Source organism: Diceros bicornis, chromosome 13 (genome assembly GCF_020826845.1).
Source record: "Diceros bicornis minor isolate mBicDic1 chromosome 13, mDicBic1.mat.cur, whole genome shotgun sequence".
Taxonomy (NCBI): domain Eukaryota; kingdom Metazoa; phylum Chordata; class Mammalia; order Perissodactyla; family Rhinocerotidae; genus Diceros; species Diceros bicornis.
In genome coordinates, this window is record NC_080752.1 from 36,045,251 (window position 1) to 36,068,549 (window position 23,299).

A 23,299-nucleotide genomic window follows, 5' to 3' on the forward strand; every position below is an offset into this window, starting at 1 on the left:
GCCCCATCGACCAATCAGAGCGACAGATGGAAGCTCCTGGGCCAATCAGAGGGGCGGTCATGTTGCAGCCTTCTTAGGCGGGGACAGAGGCTGAACGAGCCAATGAGAGAGCGGGGCTGGTCACGTGTGAGGCGGGGCGGAAGGACCGCAGGGTAGCGGGTCAGGTGTCGCTGGCGCGCGGCGTCCCGGCGCGACCGCTTAGGCTGTCCTTGCCCTGTGGCTACCAGGCTCCTCGACCCCGCAGGGCCACACCGCGGCCAGTCCCCTGCCTCCAGCTTGGAGTCCCTGCCGCCAGTCCCCTGGCGGTGACCCAGCCGCCCCCCCCCCCGCCCCGGCCTGGCGCGGGGCCACCCAGGGGCCTGGCGCTTAGATAAATCGGCCTGCTTCCTTGCAGTTTACGGTCAATAAAAGATAAAACGCGAGGCGGTCTTGGCTTAACTTTTCTTTCAAAGCCTCTGGCCGCGGAACCAGTTGGTCCTGTGCTTTATCTCCCCTCCCCCCCATCAAAATTTCAGTTTTCTCTTGGAGAAGTTTGGTGAAGGCTTGAACGTTACTTGAAGCCTTCGTATTCTGCAGCCTTCGTGATGACACGGTCTTAGGGACCCATTCTATTCCTAAGGAACTGTTATAGCTTTTCTAACACTCTCGTCTAATTATCTGTTTATATTTCCTCCAGCAGCGTGAACAGAAAATCTGCTTAGGAGCCAAAGTTCTGATGCTGATTGTGGTTCCTCCCTAGGACATTGGCAAAATACGTAACTTCCCTGGGCCTCAGTTTCCCTGTCTGTAAAGTGGGGGTAATAATCCCCACATTAGAATGCCCTGGTTATCTCATGCTACTCCCTTCCTCCAGATCATCCCTTTAAGACACTTTGGGGAATTGAAACAGAGCGGGGAGCGGCGAAAGGAAACCACATTAAGAGCACGTCTTAGGGTAGAAAATAAATTGGAATTGGTGGGGGTTGTTTCCCTTCATCCTTGAAGAAAACCCTAGTCGGTGGGCCATTCACATAGGGCAATGTCTCCCTGAACTTGGCCATTAACAAGAACATTGGACAGTGTCAAATCCAGAGCCCCAGGAGGTGGCCTCTCATGGGCACTGGGAGGAGGTTTAAGAAATGGGGGCTTGGGGCCGGCCTGGTGGTGTAGTGGTTAAGTATGCACGCTCCACTGCCGTGGCCCGGGGTTTGCAGGTTCGGATCCTGGGCGCCCACTGACACCACCGCTTGTCAAGCCATGCTGTGGCGGCGTCCCATATAAAGTAGAGGAAGATGGGCATGGATGTTAGCCCAGGCCCAATCTTCCTCACAAAAAAGAAAGCAAGAAATGGGGGCTCTGTGATTAACAGGACCTTAATTCCAAACGAGGCTACGACAATTACTCAGCCTTAATCTCTCTGGCTCTCTCTTCCCCTTCTGTAAAATGTGTACAACTGTCAGAGGCGAATGTAACCAGTGATGTGAAATTCCCCTATTGTGTCACTAATTGGCTACTTTGTTTTAGTGTTTATGTGGCCCTCAGTCCTCTTCCCCATCCCCCATCACCACTTTATTGTCAATTTAAAAAAAAACACCATCAATTCTAAGACATTTTACTTTATTTAAAAGAAGCCAATATACAGGATATAAAGGGCATGATATTTACAACAGTACAGTAAACAGGTTGGTTTCCGGTAGGATCAGTAGTCTTTCAATGAGTATAAACCCCCCCTTCCCCTTGATGCTAGACCCAGCTGGCAGACAAACAGCAACAGTGGGGTGGGATGGGACTGCAGGATACAAAGTCTCCCTGGATGAGGCTAAAAATCAGGTTGATGCTAAAATGTCCATGAATGGGTCTTGAGGGGTGGGGGGCGGTTTCCTTTGCCTCATTTCTTTTCCGGCTTGGCAAGGGGAATGGTGAGGGATTTACCCAACTAACACACAGCCCATCCTGAGCCTAGAAAGCTTCCACCCATGGAAAGTTCCCTTCCAGAGAGAATTTGCCTTTACCCATACCCACCGGCCACCTGCAGACTCCCCACTCTAGGAGACAGCCCTTCTAGAACCCAAGCTCAGTGTCTCAAGGTGGATGACTCAGGTCTGGGAAAGCCCCCAGCACCCTAGTTCCTTAACCAGGACCCTGGAGGAGCACATCAAGGACTGTAGCCCAGGCCCGGGCCTGGAGCGGGCACAGCCAGGGCTGGGCTACGAGCAAGTCACAGCATTTCCTCTCCTGTTCCAAGTGCCTGACAACCTGGGACCCACTAGGGCCCAGGCCCCAAGGAGCCGTGTGCCCCCTGAACCTACAGCCCCATTGCTGCCCACGCCCTGCTGCTTCTCAATTCGCTCCCAAACACAGCTGACTTGGAAATGGATCTCGGGAGACCAGAGCTCAAGGAACTAATCAGAGCCCACCCTCTGAAAAGCAGGGCTTGTTGCCCACGGAGTACCCCTCCCCCTCCCAATTCTGAATTCCTCACTGCCCACCTACTCCCACAAGTACCCTCCCCACTAAGACTTCCAAGGACCAGAGAGCTGAGGGAGCAGGGAACAGAGAAATGGGGTGAGGTGGGACTTGCACTCTGCTGAAGCTGCTCACGGGTGTAGATGAGCAGGCGGTGAGGACGGGGAGATGGGGATGGGTACTGATTATATTAAATCCAGCAGCAACATGCATCTTGTCCACAGAAAAATGCTGGGCTACCACAACTGCCTACCCTAGATTAAAAAAACCTTTCCTTTCATAAAAATAGATGAGAGACTCTTGCTTTATAAATAGATTACATTTAGCTTAAGTTACACCTTATATTATCCCCTACCCCACACCCTCTCCCCCACCCCAAGCCAAAGTGGTTTGATTCTCCATAGGTCATCTGAAGGACACCCAGGGGCTAAGTCCATGATGGACTGGCCCTTCAGAGACCTCAAGACATATTGCTACAAGAAAACAAAATGTGTGTACCTGCCAATAATTTTTTTCCCTGTTCGGAGTCTCAGAAGAGTGTGTGTGTGTGTATTTGTGTGTGTGTGTATGCGTGCACATATTCCACAACCAGGGAGCCAAAAGGAAGCTACTCTCCCTGCCCCTCCCCAATCCTCTCTTTTTATAAAACCCCCCCAAAATAGGAGAGTGAAAGAGGGCAGCACAGGAGAGCCCATCTGAGAACAATTCCAAAATACCAATGTCAATATGACACTGGGCTTAGAAATAGAAAACCAAAATTAAGTATTTACAGCTTTACAAAGGACGGACCAGTTTGTCCCAACTGGACCTGGTGCTGCCCCAGCGAGCGTTGGGGTCTTTCTTGGCAAGCTGTGGGCTCTTGGCGGGGGACAAGCAGGGCCCACTGGCAACTAACTCAAAAAAAAAAAAAGTGGTGGGGAGGGAGGCAGCCAGGCCTTGGTCCAGGCCAAGACCCGGGACCCCACCCAGGAGGCTGGTCACCACACTCTCGCTGCCCCCCTGCATCCACCTGCCCCAAATCTTTGCTCCCCAGGGGAGAGCAGCTATTAAAAACCAGCGGGAATAACTTTCCAGCCAACGTCTGTCTCTGGCTGCTGCCATTTCCATACGCCCTGGACAGATTCAGAGTACCCCAGTCCCCAAAGACAAACATCCTATGTATACAAGGGGGAAAGCACAAATACTACCACTGGCCACCAGTCGCCACGGCCACCTTAGTTACCCCCAATACTTACACTGTTGCCTTACTGTCTTAACCCTAACGATACGTCTGCCACCCTCCCACCACCTTAAAAAACAACCCAAGGCTGGCTTCCAGTCTGCCCGCCTAACCACGCCATTCGATGCCTCCTGCAGGCCTGGACTGAGGAGGCCCTCGGGGGCGGCCATCTCCCCCATCTCAAAAACGGAAAATCTTTTCAGCAGCTGAGGTCCAAGCCCAACTGGCTCTGATAACCTTTGGTTAAAGTAAAACTAAAACTAAAACAACAATAACGACAATAATAATCGAATATGTTTGAACCCTGTAACCTTTGGAACAAGGGTCAGCGAGGAGGAGGGGAAGGGCTGTCTCTCCTCTGAAACCATCGTCCCTCCACATACCACCAAGGGACTGCGGCCAATCAGAGACGCTGGGAATGGAAGCCTCTCAGCTAGACTGCCACTGGGGACCAGTAGGAGGCCCCCTCAACATAAAAAAAGAGGAAAAAATTCACAATAAAGGCCACCAAGTTCTGATAAATAAAAATGACACACAGTCACTAACACTCTCTCACTCTCTCCACATATATATTATATGAATGTTATGTACAATGGTTTTAAGACTGAAAAATAGGTAAGGGAATGGAAGAGAAAGAAGGCCCTTACCGGTGCCCTGGAGGAAGGACAGGGCCACATCCTACTCAAAGCTAGAGCCCTCCTCTGCCTGCAGACAGAAGCAGCAGGTGGGAAGGTCTGGTCCTCGGGCACATTTTGCTCCTTTGACCTCCAGGGGGAGCTCCTGGGCCAACGAAAACAAAAATCAGCACTAAAGCCCACGGTAGTGGGTACAAAAAGAAATTTTGAAAAAAAAAAAGCAAAGCCTGCTCAGCTGGCTCCAAGCTGAGACTTGGCGGGTGGCCTCGACACAGCGCCCTTCAACTCGGGCCCACTCCAGTCCTGGGGAGATACTGGCTCAGATTAACTCCCCAACTGGTCAGTCAACCAAGTGAAGTATGGAAAGAGGCTTGCATGTGCCCGTGAGCAGAACAAGGATGGTTCTCACTCCAGCTCCACTCCTGCCACCTCTGATCCACCAGCAGCCCTTGCTGCCTCCTTTCCTTTCCCTTTCCAGTGTCTACCAATGGCCAAACAGCAGGCGACTGGGAGACAGTGGAGAACCAAGATGGTGGCAGGCGGTACTGACCCGGCTCCACCGTGGAGAGGTGGATACCAGGCCTGGCCTCTTCAGACTTTCTCACAGAGAAATTAGAGATCTGCAACCCTTTATCGTTGGCTGGAAAGGGACAGAAAAACATCAAGTCATCAGGGCAATAAAAGACCCCCCCAACCCACAGAAGTCCCAAGAAAGCAAGCAGTCAGGTGACCGAGGGCCTTGCAGGAGCCAGGCCCCGCGACCGACCTTGACTGCACCCCCTCCGAGTCAGTGCTCACCCTCGGAGGCTGCGAGAGAGATTGCCTTAGCTTTGGCCTCCCTCCCAGGAAAACCAGGGGTCTGGGAGAGGGCCTACCTTCCACAATGATATAAGGCAAGCTGCTGTTTTCTGTTGGTTTTGTTTTTTGCATAGTAGTTGAAACACAGTGAGGCTCCACCTTCCCCCACAGTGCCTTGTCCCTCCGCTTTGCCACTCGATCCAAAAAGAAAATAAAAATTTGTCTTCCCTCCCTCCTTCCATCTTTTCTCTCTTTCGGTAAGTGAAGAACACCTGGGAGGTCCCCGTCCAGGCCTGGGAAGGTTGCAGAAGCAAACAGCTCCTTCCTGGGGGTAGGCAGATCACTCCAAGCGCAGCTTGGTCAGCGCTGGCCAGCAAAAGGAGGGGAGGGCATAGCTCACAGCCAATCAGAGGAGCAGGTGGGAGGGTAGAAAATCTGCGTTATACCATGCCCGCGGGCCCCGCCCTCACCTAGAGTTTTGTATAAAAACACCTGCAAGGAATAATTCTTTGGAGCTCAAAGTGGCTCAGCTTAAGGGAAAAGGCACAGTTAACACTGCATCGTCCGGACAGAAGTCTGCATTTGTAATGTGGAGAACAATAGAAATTGACAGCACCATTCCTTGGGTGGGTGGATGGAGAAGGGGCACTGGTTGGTGGTGGGGTGGAAGGAAGGAAGGAAGGAAGCAGCGGTCCCTCAGGGCCTCCAGACAAGGGAGGGCAGAGGAAGTCTGTATGGTGAGGACTGGAGCCCCACTCCGAGGAGCCTTCCTGGCCCCATGGGGAGAAAGGGGCAGAGGCCCCATCACCAAGACCACCAGGCACGGGGGCCTCGGTCATCAGCTGACCATGGGCTCCACGTCCGCCTCCCGCTCAAAGTCGTCCTGGATCTCGTCTGTACTTCCTGAGTCACTGCTGGCCACAGAGCTGGGGGATGGTGAATTCCTGGAAGGCACAAGAGAATGGGGGGCGGTCAGAGGGTAGCCTGCGGACCCCTGAAGGGATTCAAGGAGCGAGACAGGCCGAGCAGCCACTCCTGTAAAATCTAACCTCAGGGGATCCTGCCCTGACACCTCGCCCTTGCTCTGCTTTCCTTAGAATCTTCTAAGCTCACGTGTTGAAAGTAGCCCTCAAGACCTCTTGGGACCCCCTGCACTAGCCTCTCATAGTTCTGGGTGCTGAGAGCTCCTCGGGAGCAGGGACCATGGATCGAGCTTGGTTCTGACCCTCCAACCACCAAACACAGGTCTGGGCACATAGAGATGCTCAGTAAACCCCAATTAACTCAGAGCTCAAAGGGAGGCCACACTGGATAGCAGTTAATAGCACTGGCTTCGAATTCTGGGTCTATCACTGATGAGCTGGGGGACCTTGGGCCAGCTGTTTAACCTTCCTAAGTGTCCACTCCTCCATCTGAACAATGGAGATAACAACAGTGGGTTCTGGAGGATTCAGTGAGTTAAATGGATGCCATGCTAAGCCTAGGGCCACACACACAGCTTCCCACGGAGCTTCTGCCTCTTTTATGGCCTGAACCATGGCCTGCAGGAATACGTTCATAATAAGAGAAACAAAATTACAATTAACATACACTTGTGTTTTATGCCAAGCATTTTACATGTATCATCTCATTTTATTATTAGCATGTCTGTCTCCCCAATGAGGCTGCATGTTCCTTGAAGGCAGGGGCTCTGTCTTTCTTTTGGGGTCCCCCAGCAAAGAAAGGGGCCTGATGCATGTCAGTCTCCTGGGACAGAACCACTTAGCCCTGGGTTGGAAGTTGGGAAAGGAAGGGAAACGGCTTCCTATGGACAAATGCGAGCCCCATCAGCAACCGTGGAGAGGAGGGCCCTGCCCACTCCCTCCAGCTGCCGATTCAGCAGAAAGTGGGGTGTAAGCCCCTTGAAGACAGGGGCTGTGACTGTTCTGTTCATCACTGTATCCCCATTGCCTTGCACAGAGCAGGCCTTTGACAAGTAACTGTTGAATCACTGGGGGCACGGTTGCTGTGGAAGTTATGTGAAATTAATATGTAAGGCATCTAGCATATAGTAGGTGGCTAATATCCATTGGATGCTTGGATGGACGGATGGATGGATGGACAGATGAATGGATGGATGCCCGGAAGGGTTAGGTGGATGGGCTGGGCAGATGAAACAGGCCAGGCTGTAAGTTTCAGCCCCACGAATTCCCCCCAAGAACCCAACCAACCACTGAGTCCCCAGGGAGGACAAGACAGGGTACCTGTCTGCGGAGCCTTTGATAAGCCGGCGGCAGGTCTCCATCTGCACGTCCAGGCCACGCTTCATGCTGCACATCTCCATGTACTCATGCAAGTGCCGGTTCATGTCGCTCTTGGCTGTGGCCAGCTCCAGCTGAGAGGAACCAACACGGGTAAGAGTGAGGCCAAGTCATCCTTGTAGCAGAACCTCAGCAACCTCCCTCCTCGCGACCTCGGTGGTGGCAGCATCAAGGCCACCCCTGGCCCCCACACCCTCAGGGCCCTGCCTCGTGGACATCAATCCTCTCTCTGCTCTCTGCGTAGTGGTCCATGGCCTCTAGAACTGCTTCTGCTGAAAGGGAACTGGTTGCTTAGCAACCACAGGGCCAGCCTTCCCTGATGGGCCCCCACCTGGTTCTGCCAACTCCACCCTGCCCGGCATCTCCTTTCTATGGACTTGGTTAGAAAAGTCCTCGAGGGCCGGCCCCGTGGCTTAGCGGTTAAGTGCGCACACTCCGCTGCTGGTGGCCCAGGTTCGGATCCCGGGCGCGCAGCGAGGCACCACTTCTCCGGCCATGCTGAGGCCGCGACCCACATACAGCAACTAGAAGGATGTGCAGCTATGACATACAACTATCTACTGGGGCTTTGGGTGGAAAAATAAATAAATAAAATCTTTAAAAAAAAAAAGAAAAGTCCTCAAGTCTCTTTCACGTTTCTGACCTTCTCCTCTACCAAATGATACACCCCCCCAGGGAAGGAGCCTGCTTCTCTCTCCCCAGCGTGACCAGAGCAATGACTCTCAGGAATAGACGTGGCCAAGTCCACAGGCTCTGGAGCAGAGAGAACTGGGCTCGAAGGCCGCTTCCTGGTTGAGGCCTTGGGCAGGTCACTTGGTCTCTTTTAACCTCATCCTCCTCTGTGAAACGGGATACACAGTGCCTACTGCACCAGGTGGAGGCTCCGAGGGACCTCTGGGCACACACACAGCGTGTGGACACCAGGGAGGGTGGACTTCAAAGGGCTTACTAGTGCCCAGCATCACTCAAATGATGTCACTCAAATGTCAGCTCTCTTTATTTTGGGATCACCATCTACGCTGAGGAACAAAAAAAAATTCTCTGGGGCAGACAGGGATCATCACCCCCATTTTACAGATTAGGAAACTGAAGCCCTAAGAGGGGTATGGCTTGCCCAGCGCCAGGCAAGGAATCGGTAGGCCTCTTGACTCCTGATCCTGGGCCTGCCCCGCTCTACTCGCCCCTGCACACATGGGCACTTGACCACCGGGGGTCTCAACCCTGTGGCCTCAGTGGAGCTTCCCCGGGGGCTCCACAGCCCGCACCCTCACCTCGATCTGGCCTATGGTTTCCTGGTACTCCCTGTCTCTCGTCTTGAAGAAGGATTCAGTCTCGTGGATCAAGTTGCCCAGGTTTTCCTCTTGCTGGGGAAAGAGAACAAAGGGGACGATTGAGCTGGTGGTGGAGGCTGCAGGGAAAGAACGGGGACGAGGGATAACTGAAGGGAGGGCCCCGGTCCCCGCCTCCTGGCCTTTGGGAAGCCAGGCCCGGCCCACCTCGCCCTGCAGGTCGATGGACGGGTTGCAGTTGGTGAAGTCCTCCCAGAGCAGCAGTGTGTCCTCATTCTCCTCCCACGTCAGGCTGTCACAGTCGTCGTCAAAGTCAAAGGTCTCCCGCCTGGGGGGACACGAGAGGGCGTGACTGAACAGAGGCCAGGCTCCAGGGGTCCGGATGGGGGAGAGAGGGGGGCACCACCCACGGGTATGCTCCTACAAGGCGGCCCTCTAAAAAGACAGGGGTGGTGGCCAAAGTGGACATGTGCCTTACCCCTGGGGTTAACCCTTTTAAAATGCAGAAGGTATTCACATATTATTCATACAATTTAAAATGTATATTTTTTAAGATGCTTGGCTTGAATTAATGGAGACTAAAGATATTTGCCTCCCAAGTCAATCTAATAACTTTTTCCATTCATTTAACAGTGCATTTCCTGAGCCCCTACTTTGAGCCTGGCACTTTATATAATCTCTGCAACTCGGCAAGGTTGATACTATTATACCCATTTTACAGATGAGGAAATTGCAGCTCAGAAGGAATAACTCACTTGTCCAAAGTCACGTGACTAGCCTGTAACAGAAACTGGGGCTGACAGGCAGATCTTCCTGTTTCCTACAGCCCTTTCCTCCCCATCAAAACCTCGCTGGGCACCAAACGTGCTGGGCAAGGACTGGCCGCTCAGCATGTATTAAAATGCAATCCATTCCACCCTCACAACAATCCTTTGAGGCAAGCCAGATTATTATTCCCATTTTCCAGGTGAGGAAACCGAGGCTCAGAGGGACTAGGTGGACTCCTAGACCAACACATGCTGGAAATCAGGTTTGAATTCAAAGCCTGAGTGACTTTAGGGCTCCTCTCTTCACTAGAACTAGAAGTAGGGTGATGGAGCAGACAGGTTTGCCTGGGATTAAGGGGTTTCTGGAGATGTACTCGTTACCCCAACCGGAGGGGATCTTAAAAATCATTCGGCCTAACACGCCCATTATTCAGATGGAAGCCTATGTCTGCAGGAGTGAAATCACTTGACCGGGGGACTCAGCCGCAGAGGAGGATGTGCGCCCCAAGTCTCCAGATTCCCGTGGCAGGGCCCCCCACTGCCTGCACTGCCTCCCTCGGCTCCTTCCTGGGTCCTCCAGGGCACCACTCCCAAACTCCCTACAAGGGACCAGGCTGGGGGCCACTGGGCAGGGCCTAAGAAGAAAGAATTTCTGGTAAAAAGCTACCGAGAGGGCCCCCTGGAGCCAGGGTCCCCGCCAAAAAGCAGTTCCTGCCGGAGCCTGTAGGTGGCTCCGGGGTCCAGGGACCAGAGGCGCCAGGGCTGGTGAGGGAGGCGCCGCGCCCGGCTAGCTTCAGAGGAGCCCCTGGGGTTGACTGTCACTGCATTACATACTCGACTGCTGACTTCACTTCCTTCCCAGCGGCTGGGATCTGAAGGATATCCCAGCTGAAGATAGGGGAGCCAGACAGGACGGGAAGATGGACAAGACAAAGGGGTCAGAAGAGGCATCCCCACTCCCCATAGATCTGGAGGGCGGGGCTGAGGAGGAGGGCTGGCCACTGTGCAGAGAAAGTAGCAAATTCCTCCCCTGCTCCTTGGTCTGAAGCCCAAGGAACCGATTTTGATTAAAACAAGACAACCCTGACACGAGTGCCTCATTCAGAGACTTCAGTGGAACCGGCCTGGGCATCTCTGCTTGGGTCTCAGCCAGTAGCTGGCAGGAGATATCAGTGGGAGGGGCCGGGGCCCCACTCAGGGTGGGGTCGGCATGGCCTAGATTAGAACTACAAGGGTGGGGGAGTGATCAGAGGATGTTTTTTTAACTTAGACAACTTTAAGACCAGATAAATCTGATTGGACACTAAATCACCCAGTTCAGACCTGTCAGCACTCAGGCACCATTTCTGCAGCACGGGAATGCTCTTTCCTACACACAGGAGCACTGCCAGTGGAGCCCCCGACTCGGCTCTCAGGACGGTCCCTTTCCGCTCACCCCATTCATGGGCAGCCTAACAATTCCCTAGGGACTTTATGAAAACGGGGACAATGACTTCTTCAGAGAAGACCTTTCATTCGACCAAATGAACCCAGCCTGGGTCTGTGGGGTGTACATCCTGCCTTAGGCTCAGAAATGCCCAGAGCAACATTCAGAAAACCCAGAGCCGACCAGGGTTCTCTTCCAAAGGCCCTCTCGTCAGCAAGAGATGAGAATATGAGATGTGGGGGGATGTCAAAAGATAGATCAAGAATCTAGGAGTCTCCTCGTCACCCTCAAACAGCAAAACACAGCCCCATCTCCATTCTGTTTCAAGGGAATGGCAAGTACAGGGAAGTGGCGGGCAAACCCATCCCTGCCCAGTTCCGACTCCTGTCTTCCTTAGAGTCACCTTTCTCAGGGGCAAAGGGACCGGGGCAGGGATGGTCCCAGAGAGAGCAGAGGAGGGACATCTCTTCCAAGCACGAACACAGCTGGTTGGGACAAAGCACTGGACCCAGAGTCGAGGGCCAGCTCTGTCCCCATTTCTCATGCGCCCCTCTCTGAGCCTCAGTTTCCCCATCTGTACGGGAAGGGGCTGGGCGGAGTGGTCTTTGGACTCTGTAAAAGCCCACCCCAGAGCTTTGCAGGAGCTTTGTCAGGAGAGGCCCTGGGCCCTGGCTTTTGAAGGAGCAGATGTCAGAGTGATCTGCTAACAGCAGCGTGCTCTCTGGAGGGGTTCTGGGAGGTTTTGTGATGGTTCATCGGAGGCAGGAGCTCACCCCTAGCCCTGCTGTCGGAAACTCAGGACTCCAGGGGGCACATCAGGCCAGAAAGCTGGCTCAGCCTGGAGACTCTGATGCAGGGGGATGGGTGAGTCAGAGGGGAATGGGTATGGGGAGGAATGGGGTCCTGGGGGAAAACTGAGTTCTCAGAGCCCAGGTGCCCAACTGTGAGGGACTCCAGAGAGAGCGGGCAAGAGTGGGCCAGGGAGAAAGGTGGACCCCAGAGGCCCAGTCTCAGCCCTGCCCTTTGACCCCAGGCCCTTAGTTAAGTCATCCAAAGCACCTCTCCCCTCTTTCCCCACTCCACTTTAGGGTACAACACGGATTAGAGTTAAAGATAGATCAGGATTGGAAATATGGCACTGGACAGGCCAAGGCCACCACACATCCCTGCCCCAGGCACCTAGACCCAGACAGGTTCTGGTAAACCAGTGCTCCGCAGGGGCAGGGAGAGGAACCCCGATCGGTAGCATTTGCCAATTTCCCACCATGGCAAACTTTAAGCTACCGATGTGCCATCACTGAAGCTAGAGTGGGCAGACATGCACACTACCAGCTTTCACGAGCCAGTACAAGCCGGCCCCAGCCCACCACTGACGGTATCCAGCCCCAGACTCTGTCACTAACCCAGGCAGCATCTCACCGTGAGAGAACACAGGCAGACAGGCCGAGCTGTGAATCCCAGCTCTGCACCTATTAGCAGAATGGTCTTGGCCAAGTGGCTTCCCCTCTCTGAGTCTCAGTGTCCTCATCTACAAAAGGGGAGCGATAACTCCACCTCCTAGGCTTGTCTGGGGTCACTGAGTCACACTTGTAAAGCACCTCGCAGATGGAGAATGCTCAGTGAACGTTGGGAGCCCTCCCTCGGCCAGTGTGGTAGGCCCCGGTGTGGGTCAGCTCTAAGCCCTCCCACCACAAAGAAACGAGTGAGAGTGGGTCTGAGGCTTGATCAAGACTCGCACACAAATCCAACGTCCACCACCATTTGGCACTCTCTGAAAATGTGAAACTCCCCAAATCATAAATGTTGAAAAGGAATCCAAATTCTTTCAGAACACTATGCTGGCCATACAAAACACAACAGTGGGCTACTTTCAGCCCAGGCCCCCAGTCTGCCACCCCCGCCCAGCAGTCTGCAGAAGTGGAGAGGACCCCCCCGCGCTAGGGCAGGGCGATACTCACAGCTGATTAAACATGCGTTTCATCTCGTCCGTGATGTTCATGGAGCCAACTTCGTCATCCGAGAACCGGTTCCCCTCCCCGTCCTGCTCGGAGATGTCATCATCCGAAGCGACCTTACGCTCTTTCTTTTTGGGGACCACCTGACCCAGAAAGGAAGAGATCAAGGTAACTGGCAGGCTCTGCTGGGATGGAGGGTGCGGTGGGCTGGGAAGGGAGCTGGCTTCCCGCAGGATGGATGGAGTGTGGCTGGGGCCAGCCACAGCCGGGAGAGATGCACAGGTCCTCTAAGAAGCAGGCAGCGTTAGCAGGAAGCGTGAGGGGGTGACATGCAGGATGGAGGACACAGACGGCCTGGACCCTTCCCTGCCCTGGTGGTTGGGCTGGCCCAGCTCGCCCCTTCACCAGAGAAACAGCCCCATGAATTTGGGAGAGCAGTGGGCCAGGCTGGGGCGCAGAGTCACCTGGGAGGTCTCAGAGCCAGCCAGAGAGATGGAGAAGCCCTCACAGAGGCCCAGACGGCCCCATGCTCCCCACAGCCCTCCTGCTCCCATGCAAAGGCAGAGGGGTGGGCAGCTCCAGGTTCACCAAGCTTCCTCCACTCCCAGCAGACAAGACTCGAGCGAACCCAAGAGGGCTGAAACGGCGTCCCCCACTTCCCAGGGGAGGGGCAGCGAGAAGGCACGGAGGTGGACAAAGGGCCCCGGGGAAGCCCAGACCTCACCAGCTATACACAAACTCACACACTTAAAGCGACAACACACTGTACTGCCCTGGGCTCAAGCAAAAGCCAAACCACAATCCAAAACTCAAGAAGCAGCCTTTGGAGAATGACGCGCGCCCTTCCGGCAGCTGGACTAGCCCCCCAGCACTCCCCGGAGGACAGCCTGCCGGTGCTAACCTCTCGCCTTCTCTCGGGACACACACCCTTGCTCATTTTGGGGGGTGGGGGGGTGCCGAGAGACTCTTCAGGGGGAATGGAAAACAGTCAAAAGCCAACAGCTCCTCTTCTGAATTCTGAGGCTCATCTGCCGGGGCACAGCCCACCTCACCCGGGGTTCCCCAGCCTGGCCCTGGCTCCCCGAATGTGGCGATGGTCCCCAGAGGAAGAGCACGGAATTGGGGCAGTGGACCCTGCGTGAACCAGTGGATGGAGCCCTGGAGGGTCAGGAGACCTGAGTTCCAGTCTCGGCTCTGCCCTTTCCTTCCTTGAAGCCGTCACGCCACCCCCGCCCAAGTGAGTGGCCTCCTGAGCCACAGGATGAAGGGTCAGCATGGGTGATGGTGAGCCCACCAGTCTACGAGTCCCTGATTCTGTTTTCCTGGGGAGGCCAGAGGGGTGGGTAAACGCTGCCTCTGGGGGAGGGGGAGTGAGCGGGGTGTCAGGGAAACAGGGGTTGGCCAGGCGGGGTGGGGGGGAGGGCGGCCGCCCTGGGAGGGGGCAGTGGCAGGTGGGCGTGGCGGCTGCTGAGCGGGGTGGCCCTATTCACCTGGAAGATCTTGGACACGTCTTCCGAGTTCCGCTGCTGTGCGACATCGCACAGCTTGGCCGTGATATCGATTCGGCGACAGATGTCCATGTCCACCTTCATGGCCTTTTCTTGGATCTTTGTGTCCAGGTCTGTCATGGGCTGCAGGGAGGACAGCAGGGGTTACGTGAGCGAGGGACGGAGCAAGCACGGGGGCGGAGCAGTCGCCCCCAGGCTCCTGCTGCACAGAGAGGCGGGAGGCCCCCAGGTGCGGGGTGGGAGGCCCCGGAGGCCGAGGGGGGCCTTGAGCTTCTCCTGGGCGTGAAGGGCTGGGTCAGGGCAGGGGTGGAGGGGATGTGGGAACTGCAGGTTTGGTGCCACGTGGACGTGAGACCGTTTGCCAGTCTCCCTAAGGGCTGGAAGGCACCCTCTCAGCAGACGCAGTGTCAGTGTTTACTTTGTTAGAGCAAAAAAAAAAGAAAACAACTCCCTCTGTTGAAAGACGTCCCTTCTTTCCACCCCCGTGCCCCATCTGTCCCCACACAGAGGGGCCTGCCAAGGCGGCGCTCTCTCTCCAGGATTCCTCCCATGGCTGACAGCAGGAGGCCGCCTAGGACAAGGGGGACCCCTTGGACCCCAGTGAGGGGAAGCCAGGGGGCCTGCACCTGGAGCCCCCAAGGCTTCTTCCAGACACGCCAGCCTCACGACCCTCAGGACCAGAAGCCAGGCCAGGCTGAGTCACCTGCATTTGGGCTCCTTCTCCTTTCTGGCAGCCCTTCCTACATACTGCCCACTGCGTGAGGGGGGCAGGACTCCCGGGTCCCCAACGGGAAGGAGGCCTTCGCTGCCAACAGCTCCCCCACCCACGGTTACTCAGAGGGGCTCCGATCGTCAAAAGGACACACACACTGGCCTCTCCCGACTTTACAAGCAACCCTGCTGAAGACTGCTGGCCTGAGGGGCTCTCAGGCTGGCACAGACCAGACCTGGGGGTCTCCCTCAACCTGTGCCCAGACACCGAGGCCCACAGCCACCACCCTCCCTCATCACGGCGAGCCGGGCAGGAGTCGGAGCAGACACGCACATAGACCATCAGAGGAGCCCCGGGAGGGCGGGAGGGGTTAAGCGGCAGATTAATGCATCTCTACTCAGACCAAGGGAAGCGGACGTGGGGGAGGGTGCCTGGTCTCCGATGCATCCGTCACCTTCATGTCAAACGCAGCCAGCCAGGACTCTAACTAGAAGCCTCGGAGTGAATGAAGCATTTTGCATGATGGGTGGGGGGGGTGGTCGTGACGCCTGGGGGCAGTGGCCATGGTACTTACGTCACTCATGAGCCCCTTAAACACCACCAGCTCAGCCTTGAGCCGCTCAATCTTCTCGTTCATCTCCTCCTGGATGGCCTCGGCCTCCTGTGCCGCCTACGGGGGACGGAGATGGGAAGGGTTTAGGGACGCTGGGCACCCTGAGGGGTAGGAGGGACTGGACACCTGACGTGTAACCAGGCCAGGTGCCTGAGTGCCGGGGAGGGGCGCCAAGGACGTCATCCCAGCCCGGCCTCCCACCCAGCCCTGCTCACTGCAGGGCACCACTCAGCGTAAAACCCTTCTCAAAAGGAATATTTACGCATGGAAAAATCCATGGCAGATATTAAGAGAAAAAGAGCAGATTCATGTCACAAGGGAGGGATCCCAATAGGTTAAAATACTATGTCGATTCACGTGAAATTGCCAATAGCTGACCAACTCTGATCTCAAAAATGGCAGTCACATGTGTCAACCCAACCAAATGTACACATCCAGAGTATGTGTGTGTTTGCACAGAAAAGACCAGAAGGTCCCACACTGATTTATCAACAGTGGAGGGCCAGAGCTGGAAGTAAGTTTTGTTCAAGTATTTGACCATGAGCATGTTATATGTATAAAGGAGAAAGCACGTTTATTATAAAAGGGGGACGTTCATCCTCTTCCTCCTATACGTTGACATTATTTTAATGTTTCTAACTTTCTGAGAAGATCAGCACTTTAAATTCCAGAAAGCAATTTTTTAAAATGTTTGGAAGAACTTTCCAGGCCTTCTCATGGAGTCTCTGTTCTTGTGCCCATTTGACAAGAGGAAAACAGAGGCTGAGAAGGTGGAGTTTGCTGCCCAGGGCACACGGCAGGTGGGTGAAGTGCGGGGCCCAGAGCTCCCGGGAACAGCAAGGGAACGTCCTCATGGCCGCCACAGAGAGCCCGCTGGGGCTGGGGGCCACCCCCAGTGAGGCCCACCGCCCTCTCCAAGGCATCCAGCCCCCAGTCAGGTCCTGCAAGCCGGGACTCGGATCCAGGCTTCCCAACTCCTGTACCCGAGCTTTTCTGTAACACTGTGCTGGTCCCCTGCTAGCTCCAAAGCAAGAGAAGTGGAGGAGGCCTCTTGGCTCCATCGAGGAGGCACTTAGGCATCAGGAGGTAACAGAGTAGGGTCTGGGCTGGGAACTGCCCCCCAGCTTTGCCCCATGGACTGTGCCCACTGGCCAGATGGCTCTCTGGTGAGCCTCTCCCGGTCGGGACTCAGGGCTCTTACCTCCTGCAGCGTGTCCACCATGGTCTGCAGGTTCATGCGCTTGGCAAGCTCCTCCTCCCACCTGCAAGACCAAGATGGACAGGTGGTCAGAGCGTGATCTCCCCACGCCAATGTAGCCCGCAGACACAAAGCCAGCACCCACCCTCAGCCTGTCCCAGTGGACCCATCCCTGCCTGCCCTCCTGGAGCTCCCGGTCTGGGAGGTCGGGGGAGGACCCACCAGGTTGACGAGTAACCATAACACCAGGTGGTGGTGACGAGTGCCACACACGAGGCAGGAGCACAGCACCAGGAGGAGACGAAGATGGGAGGGACTGCCACCCCCGATTCACACAAACTGTAAAGCGCTGTGTAAATGCTGCTGCTCCTGATGTTGCTACAAGCCACAGTATGGAAGCTGGCACTTGGGAGCCAGGCTGCAGCCAGCACCACACTCTTGTTTCTTTGCACCCGAAAGAAACAAACTTCCCTTGCCCTAACCATTGCAATCCTGCCACCTACCCTAACCAACAAAGAGGAAACTTACAGATGAGGAAACCGAGGCTCAGAGAAGTTAAACATCTTGCCCAAAGACACACAGCTAGTTAGTAGGGGGTGCTGAACTTCAAACCCGGGTCTGCTCTATTACGTTAGAACAAAAAATAATAAACACAGCTCTGACTCATTTAGCGCTTATTCTGTGCCAGGCCCTGTTCCAGGGTGTTCCATGTATTACCTCGTTCGTGCGCACGTTGGTTGAAACTGGACAGGACAGGACAGACGCAGAAGGCACACCGGGCTCACAGCGCGCCCCCAGCACGCACTGGAGGCAGGAGGGGATGGTGATAATTATGGTGCCATAACAACACCAGCTCACCGTAACCGGGTGCCGACCTCGTACCAAGCAGCGTGCTACACGCCGTAATTCAACCCTCCTAACAACCATCTTATCCCCAGGTAACAGGTGAAGAAAGCAAGGCAGAGAGTCAGAGGTCACGGTGAGGACAGGTGGGGCCAGGACTCAGACCCAGGCTGGAGGCTCAAACTGAGAGCTCGTAACCTGCCAGGCTCCCCGCAGACCCAGGACCCATCAGGGCCCCACCCGGGATCCCTCTCTCTCCCCTCCCTCCATCCTGGGACAGAACTCCTCTCTTTCTTCACCCCACGGCCGCCTCCCTACATGGCCTCGGAGCAGGCAGGTCTGGAAGCCTTTTAGGATGTTGTCAGGGCCGACTAAAAATAGGCCAGAGGGGAGGATGAAGACTGGGTTACGTCACCGGCTTTTGGAAAGAAGAGAAAACGGATACTGTTTGCACACACAGAGGAAAATTCCTCCTCTCCCCCAAACAAGACGAGACGGGCCTGGCCAGGGCTCCTGGCACACACACACGCTCCCGTCTCCCCAGTTCCCCGTGGTCTTTACCAGCCCCCCGCACGGGCGGCCAGGCCTAGATCTACCGTGGGCTGCAGGGTCTAGAACCTAACGGGTAGTGGGGTTGGGGCTCCTGCCAGGAATGAAAGACACAGAGGAAGCTAAGGGGGGCCAGCCAGAGAACCTAAGGGCCTAATGCAGGGGGGACCACCTGACTGAACACCCTCATTGTACAAACAGGGAAATTGAGGCCCAGAGTGCGCGAGGAATTTGCCCAAGGTCACCCAGTATGTCAGGGGCAAGGCCAGGAGACCAGCCCCGTGCCTAACGTGGGGGACAGGAACGCCGCGTGGGTTGAAGTTCACAGGCGTCCTCACCCCAGCCCAGCAGCACGGGGCATCTGGGGAGGCCAAGGCCCAGAACACAGCCCCGAGCTGAATCATCTCTCCTGGGCAGGCTGCTCTGAGGGGGGCTGGGGACTCCATTGCAAAGCCGCTGAGCAGAGCAGAGGCCAGGGAGGGCCCAGGGGTGGCACTGGCTGCAGCCTGGCTTCTGGGGCCGCCTCGCTACTGCGTCTTGCAGCAACAGCAGCAGCAGCAGAGCAGGGGGCAGCGAGGGGTGAAGACGCAGCGCCCAGGGGCATCTCACCCACACACACCCATTTCCCAGACGGACTTTTGGGAACAAGGCCTAGCCCCCCCTCACGTTTCCTTAAGCAACCTTTCCACGAGGAAGGTGGGGCAGGGTCAACAGACCCAATGTACAGATGGGAAACTTGAGACCCAGAGATGAAAAGCGACTTGTCCCAAGTCAACCCAGAGCGAGAACACAAGCCGTGTCTTTGGCTCTCTAGACATGTCAGCAGCCACTGATTGGCGAGCACGGTCTGGGTCCCACACACCGGGTTCCATGCCTTGTACTTATATCTCATCAGCCTTCCTGTGAATTATTAACCCTCTTGGGTAAAGACTTTTCCTCCAAACCCATTTTGCAGATGAGAAAGCTGAGGTTCAGAGAGGTGAGGTCACTTGTCTAAGGTCACACAGCCAGTAAGCAGGGATGGGACTCAAGCCCAGCCCATGCTCTAGAGCAGCAAGTCTCACACGTGATATGCACGGGAATCCCCAGGGATCTTGTTCACATGCAGACCCAGATCCGGCAGGTCTGGGGTGGGGTGGACACGCTGCATTTCTAATGAGCTCCCCTGCAGACGACACTTTGAACGGCCCACGCCTCGCTAGTTGTTTCTAAACTGCACCCCAGCACATGAGCTTGCACAAATGATTTCATGGGCCTTTTATTTCCAAAGCGGGGCTGGGTGGGCAGCCGGCGTGCCTGCTCCCAGGAGATGGAGGACAGACCCCCGCATGTCGACGGCAGCTGGCGTGACAGACTGAATCCGCTGCCCACACTGACATCCCTCCCCGCCGCGGCGGGAAACCTGGCCGATGTTGACAATGCAGAAGAGCTTTGCCCTTCAGCTGCTCGGGCTGACTGGGGTGAGGGGACGACAGGGGATGTGCTGCTTAAGGCGCCCAGATGCCCACATTCACTGCGACTCAGCCTGGGGAGGGAGTACGCAGCTGAACCGAAAACGGGTCAACCATGTTGTGGGCTCTGAAATAGCAGCACCTGCTTCCCAGGCACACCCCCCCCACCCTCCACCCCGATGAAGAAGCTGCCATCCAAAACCGTCACCCAAGATCGCACAGCTAGGAGGGGGGTTGTTCCTATTTTACAGGGGAAAACTGAGACTCAGAGAATCTCCAAAAGAGGAGGCTGGAAGGGACCAGAGTTCACTCGTCCAAACCTCTGAGTGTACAGATAAGGAAACAGGCCCCGGGTCGCGCAGGAGTGAATGGCAGAGTGCCCCCCACTCCCCCGGCCCAGGCCAGAACTCATGAGGAGAGTGGAGGGACATGAGTCTGAACCCCAGCATCTGCCTCCCTCTCTCAGAGCCTGGATCCTCTGCCTGTAAATGAGACAAGGGTGGGCCCAACACACCCAGGGGCACTCAAGAAAAACCATTCTATTCCCACTCTCTCTCACCGTCATGGGACTGGCCCCCAGCCACCGATGGTTCCGGCTGGGCTGGACCTCAGGGCATGTCTCCTGGCCCCAGCCCACTGCCCCCACAACTCAGTCACTCCCATCCCTCTGGTGACTGGTGCTCATATCTCCCACTGCCTCGAGCCTTGAACTGAGTGTGACATCAGGATCCAAGGAGGAAGGGGCCGACACACAGCCCCGGAGGCCCCTGGAGCCCCACGGGGCGTGATCCACAGCATGGCGGCAGGGACAGGCTGCTGGGCGAGGACAAAGGCAGTCCTGGAGGGCCCCTGTGCCAATGCCAAGGACACGCAGGGGCTCAGAGCGTGGAGTCTACGAATAGTGAACTTGGACGAGTGTGTGGGCAGCACGGCGAAGCCCTCCAGCACCCATCTCAGGGAGTCTCAGGCACCCTGTGCCCCGGCCTGTCCGGGCGTGGAGGAAACATGGGTAAGATGCCTGTTCTGGTGGGAAAAGAGGCACAGGGAGGGGTGCCATCATACAAGTCATCGGAGGAGCCAGGTCTAAAGCTGGGGGTCCAGCCCTTCCACTAGTGCAGAGAACTGGTTATGGTTACCATCACTAGTCTCGCTGCACACTCCCTGCCCCTAAAACCCACCCACACTTGGTAAGGTGTCAGATAGCTGTTGCATGGATTTGTTGAATGAATGATGAATGAATGAATGAACCCAAGCTGCAATCACTCCTCAGCCCTCCTGCTCGCCCTTCCCCAGCCAGGGCTCTTCTGCCTGGAACATCCTCGTCTGCACCGCCCCGGCCTGGGGGTTCCCGGGAGCCGACTTCCCAGCCCTGGCTCCAGAGCCTCTCCAGGGGGAGGCCAGGAGAGGGACAGCCAGGGCAGGGAGAGAGCAGTGAGGAGGAGAAACCCTCCCTCTCCCACTTCCCACAGCACCACACACCTTCCCACCCCCTGCTCCCCCACCCCCGCCCCGGCCGGCCGGCCGGCCAGGAGGGGAGGCAGGGATGTCAGGACAATGGGGGCAGGGAGAGGAAATGACTCCACAAAACGACACTGCAGCCGAGATCCGGGGCCTCAGCCACCATCTTAGCAGAAGGAGCACACATGTGAGGCCAGCGGCCAGGAGGGGGAGGGGGCAGCACTCGCCCCAGCCAGATGTGGTCTCCCCACATTCCTAAGGGGCCACCGCTGCCACCACGTGACAGACGAGAAGTCATGGCAGGCCCCTGGGGGGAGGGGATGGGCAACTTCCACGACAGCCCCCACCCCCAGGCAACACTCAGGGCCAGCACCTCCCCCTCCCCCATCAGCTCTCATGACACAGACCCACAGGAAAGGGGCCTACGATGCCTGGCTGCCGAGGGGCGGGAAGCCAAGTGAAGTCACAGGCAGAGGGACTGACTCACAGATTTTTCACTTCCTGTGCCATCAGAGAAAGAGGCTCTGGGGCTCCGGCTCAGAGGAAAGTGGGTATGGCCCCAGCAAAACCATTAAGGCTCCAGGGACAGCCCTGGGGCTTCTGGGGAGAAAGTCCTGGAGACTCCTGAGCAGCGAGAGACTGGGCCCCTGCCACTTCCCAGCTGTGTGACCTTGGGCAAGTCAATGACCCTCTCTGGGCCTCAGTTTCCTCATCTGTGAAACGAGAAGCACACAACCCCATCTGAGGGTGGTTGTGAGGACTACATGAGGTGGGCGATGTGGATGAAAACACCCAGTCCCACCCCTGGCACACAGCAGACAATTAATGAGATGGCTCAGTCTGAACCACAGAGGCTGTGGCTGGCTTGGCAGCCAGACCTCAGAGAGCTGGGAGGGGGCCACAGGAATGGTCCACACCTTTTCAGGGAAGGCGAGTGGCCGGCACACCTAGGCCGACTCACTCAGGTGAGGCTGGGCAGGAGCTGTCAGTGGAAAACTTCATTCTGGGCCAAGCGTGGGCCGGCCTCTGGCAGACGGAGGATGGGTGGAGAGCAATTTCCCCCCAGGCCACGGGGAGCTCACCCCACTGCAGCATAGCAGGTGCAGGCTGCCTGGGGGTGGCTGGGGCGCACTGGAGCCATTGTGCCCGCCGGTGCCCCTGGGCTCTGCGCTGTCCCCCACTTCTGTGTGAGCCCACCCACAGACGCACGGAGGCACCTCTCCGCTCCCCACGTGGCCAGCGCCTGGCCCCGGGCCTCGCTGCACAGCTGGGTCCGAGCCGGTGCCGAGTGGCGCGTTCTTCTCTAGACTAACACCCCAGCTGGAGGACGAGGCTGCCGGCACAGACTCAGACCAGGCGGACCCTTTCTGCAAATGCGGGAACAGATCAGAGGGGGCGCTCCAGTGGGGTCCGGGGTACCCGTGAAGATCCGGAGCCCCCCACCTGCTGTGCTTCTGCTGAGCCTCCCTAGAGAGCTTAAAAATCACCACTGAGTCAACTTCCTCGTTCCACACCACCCCCGTCTGACACCACGAACAATTCACGTTTGTGACAGAAAAAAACAGAGACGCAAAAAGGGCGGGGGCGGGTGGAATACATAATAAGAACCTGCCCCTCCAAGGAGCTCCTCCTCCCAGGCAGCCACACACGGAAACATGCAGTCTCTCCACCTCCCAACTTCCTTCTCCCCTTTGGTTCACAGTGAGCATCTTTTCTCTCCAGTAAATGGAGGGCTGGGTCCCCCAGCTTGCGAGCAGGGAGACCCCCATGCCCCTGAGCCCCACTCTCACGGGTACCTCCAGGTATCGCCTCATCTGCGCTCACCATCCTCCTCCCTGGGGACTCTGATGCTCCCATCTGCACTGAGCCCCCGATCCCGGGAAGGGATGCCTCGCAGACATGCCCATCAGAGGCCCAGCTGCCCAGCTGTACTCGCAGAAGGAAACACAAATTAAATGCCAACTGATTGTCTCCACGGAGGAGGTATTAATTTAATGTGAACACTTAACCAGGGCAGCCAATTCCATTACGGGCGGACAGTAATGGCCTGGGCAGGCCGGAGCACAGGCTCCAAGATGGTATTGGGCCGGGTTTGAGGAACCACCATACCAAACGTGAGCCTCCACCCGGCAT

General features: G+C 56.3%; 1 protein-coding gene across 1 annotated transcript in view; it reads right to left on the reverse strand.

Moving 5' to 3' along the window:
• Positions 1-1,579: 1,579 nt before the first annotated feature.
• The window catches only part of IFFO2 (intermediate filament family orphan 2), a 46,959-nt gene continuing 25,239 nt past the window's right edge, over positions 1,580-23,299 (reverse strand). The window contains exons 2-9 of the mRNA XM_058553048.1: positions 16,869-16,929; positions 15,629-15,724; positions 14,325-14,465; positions 12,838-12,977; positions 8,894-9,014; positions 8,669-8,761; positions 7,341-7,471; positions 1,580-6,041 (exon numbers count right to left, since the gene is read on the reverse strand). Coding sequence (XP_058409031.1) covers positions 5,936-6,041; positions 7,341-7,471; positions 8,669-8,761; positions 8,894-9,014; positions 12,838-12,977; positions 14,325-14,465; positions 15,629-15,724; positions 16,869-16,929 — 889 coding nt within the window. The 3' untranslated portion in view covers positions 1,580-5,935. The remainder of the gene's footprint in view (positions 6,042-7,340; positions 7,472-8,668; positions 8,762-8,893; positions 9,015-12,837; positions 12,978-14,324; positions 14,466-15,628; positions 15,725-16,868; positions 16,930-23,299) is intronic.